General features: G+C 39.0%; 1 protein-coding gene across 1 annotated transcript in view; it reads left to right on the top strand.

The window, feature by feature from the left end:
* Positions 1 to 19,707, top strand: part of LOC104938354 (neurofibromin) — a 162,546-nt gene that overhangs the window by 52,887 nt on the left and 89,952 nt on the right. The window contains exons 29-30 of the mRNA XM_019274828.2: positions 4,181 to 4,243; positions 17,362 to 17,520. Coding sequence (XP_019130373.2) covers positions 4,181 to 4,243; positions 17,362 to 17,520 — 222 coding nt within the window. The remainder of the gene's footprint in view (positions 1 to 4,180; positions 4,244 to 17,361; positions 17,521 to 19,707) is intronic.

Genomic DNA, 19,707 nt, shown 5'->3' with positions numbered 1-19,707 from the left:
CAGTCCTAGGCGCTCACAGGTCCAAGCTAGTGAGTGGGCTGGTGCAAGGCTGAAGCGAAAGTCACCTGCAGGTCATGCTGGTTAATGTCAAGTTGTCATGACAAAGACACTTCTCAGCTATGTGGTTTTGCTTAATGTCAAGTTGTCATGACAAAGATATTTACTGACTAAGTGCTCTTGGTTAATGTCAAGTTGTCATGACAAAGACATGGTCAGCCTATGTCATCTTGGTAAATGTCAAGTTGTCATAACAAAGACACCCCAAACAATGTCAAGTTGACAGTAAAAGATGACATAAGAAACCGCATGACACTTAATGACAGCAGTCATTGACATTCATTAATGTTCATGACAAGTGTCATGTCATAGTTATGACAATGTCATGTCAGTCTTATGAACACCCCTTCAAATAAAGTGTTACCAGATGTACTATAGCTATGAGTTATTCTGCCGTCTGAGTGTGGTTCAAATCTATCATGTTCAATTTCAACAAAGTATGTTTTTATGAGATTTCAACTTCCATCATCTGCTTGATGGATGAGTTGTCAGTTCAGTTGCACAACACAGTACATTCTATTCTACAGCTGCATATTAATGCCAGTCAAAAAGACATCAAAACTATGAAATAGCACATATGGAATTGTGTGGTAAACAGAACATGTGTAAATGAAGAAAGCATGTTTTAGATTCTTCAAAGTAGCCACTTTTACTTTGATGACAGCTTTACACACTCTTGGCATTATCTCTGTCAGCTTCAGGAGGTTGTCACCTGGAATGATTTTCCAACAGTCTTGAATGACATCTTGTATATGCTGAGCACTTGTTGGCTGCTTTTCCTTCACTCTGCGATCCAACTCATCCCAAAGCATCTCACATGTGTGGAGGCCAGGTTATCTGATGCAGCACTCCATCACACTCTTTCTTGGTCAAATAAGCCCTAACATGGCATGAAGGTGTGATTTGGTCCCACTAAGCTCAAACCAGATGGAATGGCATGTCACTGCAGAATTCTATGGTAGATTATGGTATGGTTGATTTTTGAATAAAATCACTAGCAAAGCACTCCCACACCATCACTCCTCCTCCATTCTTCACGGTGGAAACCACATGCCGATACCATTTGTTGGCCCAAGGAGTACTCTTCTTTCTTTGCAGCTATTCAACCATGAGGTCTGAGTCAAACAGACTCTTCTGAACATGATGTTGAGAGATGTCTGCTACTTGCACTCTGCGAAGCATTTATGTGGGCTCTAATCTGAGGTGTGGTTAATTGGTGATTTCTGAGGTAACTGTAATGAATTTATCCTCTGCAGTGGAACTAACTCTATGGCGGCCCTCATAAAAAGCTAGTTTCATCATAGCTTTTGATTTTTTTTAAGTTCTTTCAATAATGTGGATTAACAATTGTTGAACAGGGCTATTCATTGTATCTGACACTACCTCTGAACTACAAAACTGATGGTCTCAAATGCATTAAAGCCCCATTGTGTAACTTTTATACCATAACATTTCAGATTTTTCAGATTAAATCAGATTAATTCTACACCAGCTTTTAATCAGGTGAATGGTGTCTCTGTCATTTCCAATGTGTGCCTTGTTGACCTGTTTCTGCACTATGTAACTAACTTTGTGCTTGAGGAAAGATCCCGCGCAAGATGTGTAACATTTTACAAAACACACTCCACAAACTCTTGAACTTATTTTGGTGAAACTGGATCATATTTTATGGAGAAAACTGCTGCAAACGGTAACTGCTGTTAGCTAGCATTAACCCAGGTTGTAAGCCCAGTCTGTGAACTCAGAGTACTGGGGTAGTTTTTAAGTGTTTGCACCACAAGCATTTTGGAGAGGTTTTCAGGCCCTGGGCAGGGTGATTGTAGATGGGGAGAGAGAGTAAATAGTAAATAGAAGGCTGATGCCGAGCTGGGCTTCCTGTTGAACTAGTAAGTAATATTAGCTGGCTGCTATGTCTTGTATTGTTGACTTTAATTGATGTTTGGCTGTTGTCGACTAGCTAGTTTTTGATCATAAATAATGTAATCAAATCAAATACATGTGTACAGCTGTCCATATTTATGACTGTGGTACTCTGTGCACTCTGCAACTGGGTGTGCTTAATCAAAAAAACAATTTCTAAATAATGTGATTTATGAAGTCAAGAAATTACATTAATTTACTTTTGATGAGGCACACCTGCTAATGAGTTGTGAGTTGTGAGAATGAAAAAGTGTGCAAAGCTGTCATCAAAGCAGAAGGTGGCTACATAATTAATTTATTCTAATTTATTTTTGAATTCCATAATTCCATATGTGTTCTTCATACTTTTGATGTCTTCAGTGTTAATCCACAAAGTTTCATTCCATATATTCAAAGTTTCATTCCATATATTCAAAGGTTCATTCAATATATTCAAGGTTTCATTCCATATATTCAATAAATAAAACAAAATCCTAAAAAGGAAAAGCCTGTTGCATGTGCAGTTTTTAGAGATTAATGAGCCTTAAATATAATATAGTAGTATATATACTAGAAGTTTACAAAGGTCTGTGATTAGATGCTATTATCTAGCCATATCATTTTATTTATCTAGGAATTCTCATTGAGAAGTTTAAAAATGAGCCCTAGCCAAAAGATGGTTAAATAGCAATGCAATCATAACACAATACATTGCAGTAATCAGGCAGCAATATTTAGTATATTCTTTTATATATCATATTTTATTATGTTTAGCATGTTATATTTATGTATCAGTCAGTTTAAGCAACTGCAGTAGCAGCTAGCAGTGACCATAACCATCAGTATGTTTCAAATAATTCAAAGAGAAAGGGTATCCATAACCAGGTACAGATTACATGTTAATACCAGGAAGAGATGGAGCCTTACTTCCAATGGCAAAAGCTAGTACAATGAGGCTCTGGTTGAAGAAAAGCAAGTTCAGATAGAGTAAAATGGGCATCATTACAGCTTTTATAGAGTACTGGATGAAATTCTCTCAGACCACACTGTAATGTTTCCCATTAGATGTGTGACATTTCAAAAAATCTAAATTGTGATCACAACTAATCTTTTGCATTGCCATTGCTTCATTAATCAAATGCATTTATTTTGAGAGAGAGAGAGAGAGAGAGAGAGAGAGAGAGAGAGAGAGAGAGACATCATGGATAAGAGATGTTTCCTTTAACTGAACTAAATGGTACGTACAGTACTAGCATAGCAGTCAACATGAAATGGCTGTGCACTGATCAGTTTGAAATCAGTCATGTAGGTTTGTTTTTACTTTAGACTTTGAATCTTTGTCCTGCATTTGTTACTTTCTGGGACAAATGCACCAACAGCAATTGGTTTCTTGCTGTTATGAACATAAATAACACTCTATCCCTGAAATGTGACTGAAGTTAGTTATATCTATGTCTATCTATAGATATATGATGTTCATTTCAACTACTAATACCATCTGCTTCCTATCTGCTACTACACATTCATCTCACAGGCAGTGTAGTGTACACAGCCAGTGGGTTCTTTCTCTGCCCACTAAAATCTAATGATGGATTAGGTGTGATCACAGCATAGAAAGATGACAACTTGTCTGTATCATCAAATACATCGACTAAATAATATAATAGTCTAACCTCACTACACAGAAACCTTTTCCACACACAATTAGTTTGACTCTTTTCCTCTTGAATGAAATCCTAATTCAGCAGCTTCACAATAGTGCTTCTCCTGCTGCTGCCTCGCACATACTACAGTGGAAAAGTGGAAGCTCCACAGCTTTGTCTGCTTTCAACAGAATATATAGACTTTGTTAATGGATTTGTTACTAATTCAGAATGCTTTCATAACCACACCCATAAAATTGGTCTGGGATTTTGATTACAGCTTATGTTATTTTTCATGTTTTTACATTTTTGATTTCCTTTAGCAACTGCACATGCACGCACGCACGCACGCACACACACAAACACACACACGATATGCTGAAGTCAAACCACACCAGTGCATGCACTGACATTGATGCTTTAAGTCTCCTAAGCAGTGAACACCACCGTTTTTAATTTTTCTGTTTTACTAGATTGAATGTATGAATCCCTTGGGGGATTAGGGCTGTGCTGTGTGTCTGGGTGTCAGGGTGTGTGTAGCTGGTGCTGTGACCATGATTGTGCTCATCTCTGTTCTGTAGGCTACTTGCCACTCTCTACTGAATAAAGCAACAGTAAAAGAAAAAAAGGAAAACAAAAAAGCAGTAAGTTTGGAGAATCTACTTTCCCTCAGACACTTTCCCCCTAAAGCAAAAAAAGCCTTTTTTTGCATTTTATTTTATTTTATTTATTTATTTTAATTTCCTCATTTTTACAAATTTGGTTTTAATTTGGTGTTTCTCTGGAAATGTTTTATTCCTTTCTTCATGTTAAACTGTGAACAACCCTCTCTTGAAAATCATTGTACTAATATCAGCATCATTTGATGTATTTTCAATTAACAGTTCCCAGGAAACTTTGGTTCTCACTCTTCTTGTCTTTCTGGACTCACTGTTTGCACTTCTTGAGACATTTTCCCAGAACATTTCATCTGCGCTCAAATCATGTTACTCCAGCTTATATAACTCACTCTAATTATTTACCCCTCACTCACTAACACACACGCACACGCAAACACACACACAGGTCTTCAGATGAAATATTCTGGTAAACTGGTCTCCATCTGTCATGGGTTGGATTCCTCAGCTGTATGGTGTTCTTTTCCCCACTATATATGAACAGCAATGTCCTTGAGTTTGAGTGTGATTTATCTACCGACCCCTTTTTTTCCCCCACTGCCTTCTCTCAGGACTGTGTCACTTGCACTCAAATATAGCTGATCAAGGACAGATTTGCCCTGATTTTGCTTAATTCCTTTGCTTCATTCTTAGCACACTCGACTCTAATGTGAATTGCAGATCAAATTTATGTCTTTTACACTTCTCTAACCTCACAAATTCTCCACCTGAAAGTGGCATGAAGTGTAGTATGGTAAAATTACCTTCATTCATTGGTTAGGAATCTTCAGTGTTGATGTAAATTATGAAAACATTTGACTAGAGAAGTGGCTGTGATGTCAGTGAATCATTTTGCTTTGTGTTAAATGACTTAACTAGATTATAACCAAAAAAATAATAATAGAAATAACCAGAATTCCTCCACAGGTGATGTAATTTGCTGTTCAATGCTGTTTGATGTTTTTTAAATGGTATTTTAACCAATGAAAAATGTGGTCATGTGGTCTCCTGAATGACAAACAAAGAACAAAAAGAGATACAAATCTACCAATTACAGACTCAGAGAATCATTAAAATTATGCCAAATGTAAACTGGATCCATAATGGAACTGGCTATTGGAACCCAACCCTATATTCAAGCTGGATTGTTCACAGACGTGCATGCTTTGTGGTCTACCTGGTTTTAAATCAGTTAAAAAGTATATCCACTGGGGGGTAGATCGGGGCTGAATCATTCATGGTCAACATCAGAATATCATCTTTGAGGATATCAGCAAGCCTACATGGCAACATTCAAAGCTGTTACTGTGTTGTTAATGTTGGGATTATGGAAGTAGCAGCATTTGCAAGCTTAAGTTTGTCTTCAAAATGTTTTTGTTGATTGTTCTGCCTTCACTTCAACCTTAACACACCACACACCAAAAGCTCTGAATGAAGCCAGGTTAGCCATTATTTATTGTCATCACAAATGCAGAGCTATGAGCAAGTATAACAACAGCATTAGAGCATCTTTAATAAGTGGTTGTTCTTCATCCAAGACGTCATCATCTTCCTTATGTGCTTCATGTATTTTTGAGCATATATTGATGAAACAGCAGATACAGTTTGCATTAGTTCACCTTGACATTAGCCTTGTTCCTGTAGCCCATGCCCCTTTGAGTCCGTGCATGAGAGCCAAAAATGTTGACTCTTGTACTTTCCTTTAGGACAGAAGTGTTTCGCTTCACGGTGTTTGATTAAATCATTCATACAATGTTGGCAACAATGTCAATGTTACACATATCTTTGCTTCAGCAACACTTCAAAACCAGCTTTTGTTGTCTCCTTGTCCTTTCATTTCTATTAACTAAACATATTCATGCTTCTTCTGAATATATAGATAGATGGATAGATAGATGGACGGATGACTTTATTAATCCCCGAAGGGAAACTAGGTGGTCATAGCATTCCGGTATATTTGAATACAATAAAAATACAATAGAATACTGAGGTAGATAAAATTAAAATAAAAACAGAATGGGACAAGCACATTTAAAAAACATAAGATAAGTAAATATGGTGCAGTGGCAAGATGATAATAATAGTACTGATGATATGATGGTAATGTTATTGTTAATAACAGTATATAATGATAACAGTATGTTGTAATAATAATAGTAATAATAACTAGAAAATTCCCGCAGAAATTTTGAGAGTGACGAGTGGGCTGTTGCCGGGGGTCTGTAGTCAAAAAGCACACCTCAAATAGTCATTTTTAACATGTTTATTTAGACACAGGAGCAGCTAGCGCTGATGCGCAAACAATTGACATTAGCGTGTTAACAATTACCATGTCTTTAATTTTTAGTGGCTAATGTTAATTAGTATGTTAGCATTTGCATTAATTTTAGCATTGGCCGCTAATGTTACCAGTTACCATGTCACCATGTCTTTACAGCTAGCACTAATGAGCTAGCTGCTATGCTGTCTCTGATGTGCTAGCAATTAACATGTATTCTTACTGACTGAAAATGAGTGGCTAGCATTAATGTGCTAGCAGTTAACATTAGCATGCTAGCATTAGCATGTATTTAATTCTTAGTGGCTAATAGTAATCAATAAACATTAGTAGGTTACCATTACCAGGTTAACATTAGCATGTTAACATTAGCATTTATTTAATACTTAATGGCTAATGCTAATTGTTAACACGCTAGCTGCTCTGCTGTCATTGTCTGTCATTTTAGACAGACAACGCGTTAGCAATTATCATTAGCAGGTTAGCTTTGGCATGTTAACATGAGCATGTACCTAATTCCTAGTGGCTAATGTTAATTAACATTAGCATGTTAACATTAACATGTTAGCAATGATCATGTATTTAATTCTTAGTGGCTAATGCTCATTGCTAGCGCAGACGGCTAACAGTTAGCATTAACATGTTAGAATTAGCATTTATTTAATTCTTTGTGGCTAGTGCTAATTAACATTAGCATGTTAGCATTAGCATATTAGCAAGTAGCATGTATTTAATTCTTAGTGGCTAATACTAATTAATAAGCATTAGCAGGTTACCATTAGCAGTTTAACATTAGCATGTTAGCATTGTCATGTATTTAATACTTAGTGGCTAATTAACACGCTAGCTGCTCTGCTGTCCTTGTCATTTTAGACAGACAACGCGCTAGCAATTAACATTAGCATGTTAACATTACATGTTTACATTAGCATGTATTCTTAATGACTAAAAATGAGTGACTAGCATTGACGTGCTAGCAATTAACATTAGCATGTTAGCATTACCATGTTAACATTAACAGGTATTTAATTCCTAGTGGCTAATTAATAGCACTGACGCGCATGTATTAGCATGTTAACAAGTAGCATGTATTTCATTCCCATTGGCTAATGCTAATTAGCATTAGCAGGTTAACATTAACATGTTAGCAATGATCATGTATTTAATTCTTAGTGGCTCATGCTAATTGCTAGCGCAGACGGCTAACAATTAACATTAGCATTTTGGCATTAGCATGTATTTAATTCTTAGTGGCTAATGTTAATTAGCATTAGCATGTTAACATTAACATGTTAGCAATGATCATGTATTTAATTCTTAGTGGCAAATGCTAATTAGCATTAGCATGTTAGCATTATCATATTAGCAAGTAGCATGTATTTGGTTATTAGTGGCTAATGTTAATTGCTAGCGATGACGTGCTAGCAATTACCTTTTGCAGTAATTTTAGCATTGGCTGCTAATGTTAGCAGTTAGCATGTCTTTACAGCTAGCGCTAACACGCTAGCTGCTCTGCTGTCTCTGTCGGCCATTTTACACAGACAAGTTCAAATGAAGCCAATAACTGCTAAAATGGCCGCCACTGGGCTTCTGCACCTCTTGTCAGTTGGAACTTCTGTTGGCAATCCTGACAGAGAGAGAGAGAAAATGCTGAGACCACCCCTCGAAGAGGAGGGATCTCTGGCCAAACCGTATTTCCAATCATTAAACCGAAATCAGTGGGGGCATCCTGTGCCCTTCCTGAATGTCTACATATTTGTTTGTGTCGATAAGTGAAGAAATGTGTCCTTAAGAGCAATTCAGAGAAAGGTTACTTCTGCTTTCCTCCAGAAAATTTCCCGCGTTTTTAACATGGTAGTCTATGGGCTGTGGATGGGGGGGTTGCTGCCGCATCTCTGCGTTTCCCGCCAAAACTATATATCTGACAGTTTTAGCAGGCGAATGTGAGTGAGAAGACAAATTTTCCTACGTTTCTATGTATAAATCGTGCCTGTAGTGGGGCATTTGAGGCCACGGTAGTCGAATATGTTTTATTTTTTCACTGATTTTTCTCCCTGCTCCTCACTCTAGCTGATGATGTCATCCACTCTAGCACAAACATTCCGCCACATACACACCCATTATAAACCCAGAAATTTGACTAAAAACCTGCTCAACTTTGAGCCTTGATAGTTTAAAAACGGTAAAAGCTGTCGATGAGTGTCGTCAATCCCTGAAGATAAGGGAAGCATACCTACGTTTAAATGCAGTCTCTCGGTGAAAGTATGCCAGAGCAGTTCATTGTTGAAAATGTCTGTTGAAATGTACTTTTTTTTTAGGACTCCCCATTCATTCCCTATGGGAAATTTTTAGTTTTTCGAGAATAAATTCGCGAAAAACACGCGAATCTCTTAAAGTAAAAAAAGTAATAGCACTCGATCCGGGATCAAGACGCACGTTTTGATTTATAATTTGGCACTCGTCAACTACTCCCAGAGCTTGCTAGCTCTGTGAGTAATAGGTCCCTTAAAAGTGGGAGGCTCATATACAAACTGTTGTAATTCCTACACCGTTCACCTGATTTGAATGGAAATACCCTCAAATGAAAGCTGAAAGTCTGCAGTTAAAGCACATCTTGTTTGTTTATTTCAAATCTATTGTGTTGGTGTATAGAGCCAAAACGATTAGAATTGTGTCGATGTCCCAATATTTATGGACCTGGCTGTATATATCTGAATAGCAACAATAGGCACCTTAAAAAGTGTTTAGGGAATATTAGGCTGTTTTTGTTTTTTCTTTTTTTTCTCTTTTAAAAAATAAGATATGTAGTAGGTGAACACAACTGAGGAACAGGGTTTCTTGATATATGTCAGAAAAAATAGAATATAGCTGGTATTTGAATGGGTAAGTGAAAATTCACCCTGACACGGGACTCACACAGGAGACAGAAGCGCTGTGTAACGGCTGCGCCACGTTTTAGCGCCGTCCTTTGCCCGGTGTCAACTCACACTGGGCGCGTATTGGCAGCGTAACGGCAGTGTAGCGAGCCGGCCGTATTCACGCAAGAATCCTGGACGTATGCGAGACCCCGCGATAAACTGTGTATAAAGAAAACAACAACAACAAACAGCTGACTTTGCTTCTCCGACGTGGAGGAGATTATAAAAAGCATCTGTTGTGTCATAAATTATTGTGTGTTGTTCCACTTCAACAATTAGTCTCATCGTTCATGTTGAGACCCTTTGATTGATTGACTTCTCACCTGGTGCCACTGGTCATGACGTAATGTTGATGTGAAGTTGTGATAAGCTGCATGAACTGCGTATAGTGTTTTATTTTGAAAGGGGGCGGAAGTTTATTATGTTGATTCTGTGTCGGATTTCCTGTCTGGTGCGTTCTGCTCTGTTGAAATTTACGAGGTTTAGCAGCGGCTCGCATTAAAAATAGAAATGCTACGGAAAGCTCGCGCCATGGCGCGGAGAGCCACTTCTGGGACGCTCCGCGGCGCGCCCTGTGTGAGTGCTCTCATTGACTAGACTGGCAGCTTGCTCCATGGACCGCGGCACAGCTGTAACGTGGCCGTAGCGCCTCCGGTGTGAGTGGACCTTATAACACAAGGCATAAGACTTTATTGATCCCACATTGAAAATTCACTTGTTAGAGCAGCTCACAATATAAAATACTATTACTAAATAAATGAATAGGGACATCCTGGTGAAACAGCTGGTAGAGTAAACTCCCCATGTCTAAACAAAAAAGTGGTGGCTTTTTTTGAACAGGTCACCTACAGTATGTATCATGAAGTATGACAGAAATGCATGAGACTGCTACTACTAGCTACTGGAATTGGCAGCCAACTACACAGTCAATCTTATTTGGTTGTCAGTTAAGCAAATGCAACAACACAAAACATAATGGATTACTTACTAATCCATCAGGAAGAAGCCCAGGTTGGGGGAAGTGAAAACTTAAAGCCAGTCCCAGATTTCCTTTTGTCAGGCCTCTTCCTCATTCTCTCCTTTTCTCATTTTGGCTACCTGTGTCAGAGTCTTCATAGGTGATGTCTGTAAAATTTGCTTAACCCAGTTCCGTTGGCCATTCTGGTGCCTATCGTGGCAGCAACTCCCTGCTGGCTACCCTTGCCCTAGGCCTGAGCACTTCATCCTCCCAGTGGTTCAAAGCTTCTGTGCTAAAGGTGTACAGTAAACACTCCACTGGTGCTCCAAGCTGGGCAGTATGGATAATTTAGCTAACTAGCTAATGGCAGCTACACTTAGCAGTATTTAGCAACAAGTGATCAGAAAAGTCACTGAGAGTTGGAGGAAAACTAGAAAGCATTTTTTCTCAATCAACTTCTAGTTTTACCAAAAACACTGACATGCAGGTTACAAAGAAAGAAATTAAAGAAGAACCAACATCAAGTGTTTACAGTAAGGTGTTCAATCACTATTGCCTGCCAGAACTGTTTCAATGTGCCTTGGCATTGATTCTACAAGAATCTGAACTATACTGGAGGTATAAACACCATTCTTCCAAAAGTGTTTCATTCGCTTGATATTTTGATGATGTTGGTGAAGAGCGCTTTGGTCCAAAATCTCCAATAGATGTTAAAGTCAAGTGGGCTTTATTTGTCATTTCAACCCCAGTACACAGTGAAACAGCGTTTTGCCAAGTCACTGTAACACAATGATTGGTTACTGTTACTTCAGTTTCTAGCTGTCTAAATATTATATTGTTAATTGCAATATATTAGGTTTTATTGGGGTCCATGCAGCGAAGCTGCGGGAACCCATTGTGTTTCAACGTTTTCTTCTTCTTATTATTATTATCATTATTATTGGGGTCCATGCAACCCCCATCCTCAGCCTCATAGACTACCATGTTAAAAAGGCGGGAAATTTTCTGGAGGAAAGCAGAAGTAACCTTTCTCTGAATTGCTCTTAAGGACACATTTCTTCACTTATCGACACAAACAAATATGTAGACGTTCAGGAAGGGCACAGGATGCTCCCAGTGATTTCAGTTCAATGATTGGAAATACGGTTTGGCCAGAGATCCCTCCTCTTCGAGTGGTGGTCTCAGCATTTTCTCTCTCTCTATGTCAGGTTTTCCAACTGACAACAGGTGCAGTCACTGCTCTTAGAGCAGGCAGGCAGAAGCCCAGCGGCGGACATTTTAGCAGTTATTGGCTTAATTTGAACTTGTCTGTGTAAAATGGCAGACAGAGACAGCAGAGCAGCTAGCGCATTAGCGCTACCTGTAAAAACATGCTAACTGTTAACATTAGCGGCCAATGCTAAAATTACTGCAAATGGTTAAATTGCTAGCACGTCAACGCTAGCAATTATCATTAGCCACCAATAACCAAATACATGCTACTTGCTAATATGATAATGTTAACATGCTAATGCTAATTAACATTTGCCACAAAGAATTAAATACATGATCATTGCTAACATGTTAATGTTAACCTGCTAATTAACATTAGCCACTAGGAATTAAATACATGCTACTTGTTAACATGTTAATGCTAACATGCGCGTCAGTGCTAGTAATTAGCATTAGCCACTAGGAATTAAATACCTGCTAATGCTAACATGCTAATGTTAATTGCTAGCACGTTGTCTGTCTAAAATGACAATGACAGCAGAGCATCTAGCGTGTTAATTAACATTAGCCACTAAGTATTAAATGCATGCAAATGTTAACATGCTAATGTTAACCTGCTAATGTTAACCTGCTAATGTTTATTAATTAGTATTAGCCACTAAGAATTAAATTCATGGTCATTGCTAACATGTTAATGCTAACATGCTAATGGTAATTGCTAGCACGTCAGTGCTAGTCATTCATTTTTAGCCACTAAGAATACATGCTACTTGCTAACATGCTAATGTTAACATGCTAAGCTAATTGCTAGCACGTCAGCGCTAGCAATTTGCATTAGCCACTAAGAATTAAATACATGCTAATTGCTGACATGCTAATGTTAACATGGTAATGCTAACATGCTAGTGCTAATTGCTAGTGCATCAACACTAGCAATTAATATTACCCACTAAAGGCCAACTCACACCGGACGCGGAACGGAAGTGGAACGGAAGCGGAACGGCACCACCGCGGTCACCGTAGCAAATAGAATATAGTCTAGTCAATGAGAGCACTCACACCGGGCGGGGATCAGACACGGATCAGAAGCGTCCCAGAAGCGGCTCTCCGCGCCACGGCGCGAGCTTTCCGCAAGATTTCTATTTCTTCCGCGAGCCGCGGCTAAACCTCGTAAATTTCAACAGAGCACTGCGCACCAGACAGGAAATCCGACAGAGAATCAACATAATAAACTTCCGCCCCCCTTCAAAATAAAACACAATACACAGTTCATGTAGCTTGTTTATCGTGGGGTCTCGGGTATGTCCAGGATTCTCGCGTGATCTCGTGATCTCGCGTGAATACGGCCGGCTCGCTCCGCTGCCGTTCCGCTGTTGATCCGCGTCTGGTGTGAGTTGACGCCGGGCAAAGTACCGTTCCGCTTCCGTTCCGCGTTCGGTGTGAGTCCCGTGTAAGAATTAAATGCATGCTAATTTGCCACAACATGGTAATGTTAATTGCTGCACTAAGAATACATGCTAATTGCTAACATGCTAATGCTAACGTGCTAAGACCACCGGCAACAGCCCACTCGTCACTCTCAAAATTTCTGCGGGAATTTTTAGTTATTATTGTGTTTCTGCCTTTTCTTATTATTGGGGTCCATGCAGCGAAGCTGCGGGAACTCATTGTTGGGGCCCATGCAGCGAAGCTGCGGGAACCCATTGTTATTCTACGTTTTCTTATTAGGGTCCATGCAGCGAAGTTGCGGGAACCCATTGTTATTCTATGTTTTCTCATTACTATTATTGGGGTCCATGCAGCGAAGCTGCGGGAACCCATTGTGTTTCTACCTTTTCTTATTGGGGTCCATGCAACGAAGCTGCGGAAACCCATTGTTGTTGTTATTATTTATTTATTCTACGTTTTCTTATTATTATTCTTTCTTCTGTCAATGTGTATGGTAAAAAGTTGTGAAATTTGGCACATTGATTAAGGACAGTCATATCTGTAATGTCACCAAATTACATGTTGCCAGTAAACACGGTATAGCGCCACCAACGGGTCAAAGTTTTAGGTACTTTGTGCATGTAACTTTTAAATCGTTAGCACGATTTTCAAAAACAAGGTATCCTTGGATTCCTTGGATCATACCAAGTTCAATGGACGTCATAATGCGCCATGATAAATTTTCCGCCATCTTGGATTTTGTTGAAAGTGAAACTAAATTTTCACAAATTTTGACGGATTCTCACGAAAATCGGCACAGAGTATCTTCAGACCAATCTGCACAAAAGTTAGGAGATGGATTTTTCAATTTTGTCTTTGTTTACGTGCTACAGCCAATCAAAATCAGCGGCGAAGGTAGCGATTTTGATGTGAGTTTATATCTCGGGAACGCTTTGGCGAAACGGAACCAAATTTGGTGCCATGCATCGAGGCTCTGTTCCAAGTGCAGGAAACAAATATGGTGTCATTTTGTCTCTAGGGGGCACTATAATTAGCAAAACATTGTTTTTGATCTCCTGAAGTGTTTGTATTTGAAATTAAATTGTGATATCCACAGATACTGTGGCTTGCCCCATTGATAGTTGATGCCAACTTTTCATGTTAGCCAATTGCTGTTGGCGACAACGCCGCCAAACAGGACGTTTGCTCATATCTCGGCGACGCTTTGACTTCCGAAGACCAAATTTGGTCACGTGCATCGAGACCCGCCCCAAAGTGTGCCAAAAAATTTGGTGTCATTTGTCCACTAGGAGGTGCTGTAATTAACAAAATAACATTGCTTTTTTGTCTTGACGTGTTTGGATTTGATGCAAAATTTTCATGTCTGCTAATACTGTGGAAGGTCACAATTCAGGTTCTGTCCAAAATATTTACGTCTGCTTAAGATTGTGGCTGCCATATTGGATTTTGGCGAAAGTGAATCTAAAGTTTCAGCTGGTTCAAATTTTGGCCAATTCTCACAAAAATCGTCAGGCATGATCTTCAGATGAATCTGCACAAAACGTGGTAGACGGATTTTTCAGTTTCGCCTTCATGCGGCCGCTACAGCCAATCAAAATCAGTGGCGAAGGTAGCGATTTTGATGTGAGTTTATATCTCGGCAACGCTTTGGCGTAACAAAACCAAATTTGATGGCATGCTTTGAGGCTCTGTCAGAAAAAATGCGTTTTTGCTTTTTTTTCTTGACGTGTTTGGATGTGAAACTGAATTTTCATGTCTGTTAATAATTACTATTATTACATTACATGATCGCCTAATCTGTATGGGCCCCTCATTGCTGCTTGCAGCTACATTTCAACTATCTGATTCTTGTAGTAGACATCATTTCATTCCGGCAGGTTGACCGGGCACGCTGCATGATTCTTTGAACACTCAATCTGTGGTGACCTTGGGCAGGTCACAACTAGGGATACAAATTATCGATTAATTCATTAATTGTTAGTTGATTGACCTTATCGATCGATTAACGATTAACTGATAAGCGGCTTTTTTCCTGAGAACATACATTTCTCACTGTGTCTTTAACATAAAGCTAAATATTGCTTATATACTGAATAAAAAATGCATGTTATATTCCTCAACTAATGTTTTATTGTACCAGTTGGGATACGGTACAGATAAGGCATTTAACCAAAATAAATTCTGCACAGAAAATTGAAATACATAAAAAAAATAATTGTGCACTGGCTCACCTGTTGCATGTGAAACATTAAGCAACATAAAATATTTTTTAAAGCTATACAATATGGGCTTAGCCTACACAATATTAAGCCTACATATAATTATCTGGTAAAAAACTTGAAACATTAGCAGCACCACTTATAATCTCCCTTGTTCTGAGAAAGGTAACAGTAAGATTACTAGCCCTGGAAATTTACAGTACCATGTAGTACTGAACACAGCTTAAATCATCCCTGAGGAAGGTGACAGTAAAATTAGAGGGCCTCTATTAGCAATCAGCATGTATTTCATTCTTAGTGGCTAATGCTAATTGCTAGCACGTCAACATGGCTGCATGCAGGTTTTGAAGGTGGTATCTTAGTGAACTCGTAGAGCTGCTGAACTTAAACGTAGCACCGCAGAGTTTACACTGAGCGTCTTTGTCATCATTACTTAGTTTGAAATGCTCCATACTCCACTCCGGGTCTGTCGCCGCGTTGCGTTCAGGTACGTTCGGTGTGGCCTAGATTAAGCAATGGCGCCCTCAACTGGTGACACCATGACATTTCACTGAAAAAACTCCTGTGCAAAATGGTCCTAGATTCAGTTAACCCGATTAATTTAATTTAATCGATTAAATTCTTTTCAACAATTAACCGATTAATTGATTAACTGTTTACATCCCTAGTCACAACCATTTCCTTCTCTTGTAAATCTACACCAGCAACTTGTATGGTCTTAAACAAGAAGACTTAGAAGAAAACAATAACACACATGCTGCACAATGGTGACATGCAGCCAGTGTAAAAGTTTTAACATACTATAACAGACTATAACTTTTCTTGCCTTTGTTGGCTATTGTTGATTTAATCACAAACAGCAATAGCAACCACAACTACTACAGTACTGTAACTACAGTATAACCGCTTTGGAGGTCAAAGTGGTGCACCAAAAATGTTTAACAGTCCCACGTTGTACAGAAAAGCTGCACACACAGTTCACATTAGGTACAGTAGGCTTAAGTTAGAGCAGAAGTTTGGACATGCACGTTTGCAACAGACATTGGTAATATTTTGTACAGTCTGCCTTAATTTTCTCATCTCAGTAAGTTTGACTAACTTAAAGGTTTGTCTCAGATGTGTCTGATCATCATTGTCATAATGAGACTGCTTGAGTGTCGAGCCATTTGACTTTTTCTGTTTTTATTCATTTTTATTTATTTGTGCAGTTTCGTGTCATTTAAGATCTTAGAATTATTAGTTAGTCATAGTTATCGTCACTGATATAAATGATGACAAACAAACAAAAGCCGAACCAAATTTACATTTCAATAGGTAGTTGGGGAACAAAGTGTTACAGTACTCACCATCAATGGCTCTGGCATATCTGTGGCAGATCTGTGTTAGAGATTTGCTTAACTTTGATTTTATTGACTGAATGCTTGATAAACGACAGAGTGAACTCTCAGCAGCACTGACCGTGTCTGATTCTGGAACTTATGGTATTAAGTTTGTAACCCCTCTGGAATGTGTCACACACAGCCCTGATTTGCGTTAAAGCAAGATATGATGTACATGTTGTGATATTTTATTCAATTATTATCCACTACTTCACCCTAAAACTCATTGCTTATCTGTCATTGTGGTCTCGCCTTCTTTTTTGCAATGACTTTTAATTTCCATTCTTAAACAACAGAGAGGAGTTGGTTGGGTTTCTTGACTTGCATTTCCCTTCTTTTTTTCTTTTTTTTTGGGCTGTAACTGCAGTCAGAACCTTTCTCACTTTTGTTACTGCCCAATATGAATTGAGATTGTGTCCAAGTCTCACTTCATGTTTTCCTCCACTGTTCTTTCTCTTCACTGTTTTGGCAATGGCGCCCTTACACACATGGATACATGTATGTTTTGTTATTCCCATATTTCCCTCATTTGCTCTTTAATGTACTTAAATCTATTTTCAATATTTTTCCTTCTTTTTTGCTCAAACCTGGTTCCCTACTCAAACCTTTCCCTTCTGTTCTATCTGTTCCACATTTCCCCTTTGTTTTTCACTCCTGTGTCTTCCCCTGCTCCCTTCATCATCCTCTACACAGGTGGTGAGTCAGCGGTTCCCACAGAACAGCATTGGTGCGGTGGGTAGTGCCATGTTTCTGCGCTTTGTCAACCCAGCTATTGTGTCCCCCTATGAGGCCGGCATCTTGGACAAGAAGCCTCTGCCCAGAATAGAACGGGGTCTCAAACTCATGTCCAAGGTAAGGCTGTTGAATATGAAGCTTTTGTACTAGATCTGTAAAGAACCTTGTGTTTCTCTAAACACTTCATCATAACCACATTGGCTGTATAGCTGTACATGATTATGACACAGCAAAAAAAATCCCCCCAGATTTCCTTTTACACATTTTCTTTTTTTTAAACTTTATTTTTATTAAAGTTTTCAGTTTTTTTCAACAATAAAAAAAACAGAGAGAAAAACAAACAAACAAACAAATTAATAACAAAGAATATAAAAGAACAGACAGGTTGACATCAGCCATACACTAGTGCAAAATAAATGTACATTCAAAATCTGAATTGGATTTATTGCCAAGTAAGTTTGCACTTAAACTTTTTAAGTGGGCCTTTTTGGAGGAGCCCAGGAGAGTGGAGCTGGTGAAGAGTGTCGTGGGGTATGGTTACGGAACTATTCCTTTTGTTGGCCAGGGGCTGATCATTGATGCAGTGGGGAGCTTTAGTGGGGGGCTGCCTGAGCCCTTTCCAGACAGATGCAGAGTCGTTAGCTGAGCTGGTGTTGGAGTTTCTCAGAGTAGTCATTTAGCTTCTTTCACCACCTTGGTAAACTTATACTTCACCTCTTCCCGCTTCTGAAAGCCTCTTCCTTAGCCAACCTTAGCTGTCTCAGTTTGTTTGTGAACTACGGTTTGTCATTGTTGTAACTTACCCTGGTGCATGATGGAACACCGCAGTCCTCACAGAAGCTGATGTTGATGATTCACACAGACAATGAGTTACATCCCATAGAACAAGTCCATCCTTCCCAGTATTTTGTATATCATATATCTCAGCCTGTAGTCTTAAGGAGAACAATTGTAATCCAGTCATTCCTTGATGGCAGATTTGTCTTTAGCCAGCTGAAGTCCACCTGGGATTTTACCCAGGTACAGTGTAACAGAAGAAAAATCAACTTCTAGTCTGTATTTTTCTAGCAAATTCTTGCGTGTATGGTTGGATAAGGGGGCAGGCCTAGAATATATGAAAATTGTCTGCCATTTACTGTCCACACTGCCTCCAGCATTTATCCTGTCCTTGGAAACCCTACTGTTCAAATTTCAATTTTGGATTCACAAAAAATCTTATTATGTTCCTCCAGCAAAATTCTCACCAGGCTCTCGAGTTGGTGGTCCTAGCCTGACCCTCCCAAATATCTCTCCAGCCATCCTCAGTTATCTCCAGGCCAGACTCTCCCATTTCTGCTCAACTTGGGAGGTAGAATCGTTCCTGGAATTTTGTAGTTTTTTATCAATTGATGCATTAAATGTTACTGTCTTTGGCCTTATACGCATCGGTAAATGTACTGATCAAACTGTAGTCACTATTGTCTATTTATTTAACTTCCTCATTGAAGTAGTCGCTGACTTGGAAATACCTGAACCTGTCTTCTCTTCCCAGTCTGTATGATTCTGAATAATAGACTCTTGGCATCCTTACCAGCTATAGTGCAGTAGGCGGTTATACCATTGCATGCCCACTGTCTGAATGGCATATCTAGACATGATGATATAAACTCTGAATTATATGCCACACATTTCAATATTTTTGCATGTTTCTCAAGTTTACATGTATTGAACCGCATCTTAAGGGCAGCCCTGGTCCAGTGGTTTAGTTTATCCAGGTGTAAGGGTCATGGTGGTGGCAGTTACCTCATAAAAACTGTGCTGGTGCTTCAGATTGCACTCACTCCAAATCTTTCCATTTGGCTGAGTAGTTCGGAGAACACCAGCATACTAGAGGTCTAAGCTGGGCAGCAATGTAATAGTCCTCCATCGATGGCAGACAAAGTCTGCCCTCATCTATGGATAACTGCAGAATTTTATATTTAATTCAGTGCCTTCTACTGTTCCAGACCAATCGTAATATGATTCTGTTCAATTCCCTAAAATCTTTAAGTGGGACCTCCACGGGAAGTGACTGGAATAGGTACAGAAGCCATGGAAGGACATTCATTTTTATCGTTTCAATTCTATTAGACATGTCTAGGGGCAGTATAGTCCATCTAGCAAAATCTGCTTTGATTTGTCTTAATAACCAGGTTGTAATTCATTTTGTATATTTTGGAGATGTCTTGTCTGGGATCCAAACTCCCAGATATTTAATAGCAGATGTGTCCCATTTAAAAATCAAACCTGCTTTTCATGTCAGCATTTGGTATGGGGTTATAAGAG

This window comes from Larimichthys crocea, unplaced genomic scaffold (genome assembly GCF_000972845.2).
Source record: "Larimichthys crocea isolate SSNF unplaced genomic scaffold, L_crocea_2.0 scaffold320, whole genome shotgun sequence".
NCBI classification, from domain to species: Eukaryota; Metazoa; Chordata; class Actinopteri; family Sciaenidae; genus Larimichthys; species Larimichthys crocea.
The sequence above is the reverse complement of the archived record's forward strand: the minus strand, read 5'-3'. Positions and strand labels throughout refer to the sequence as shown.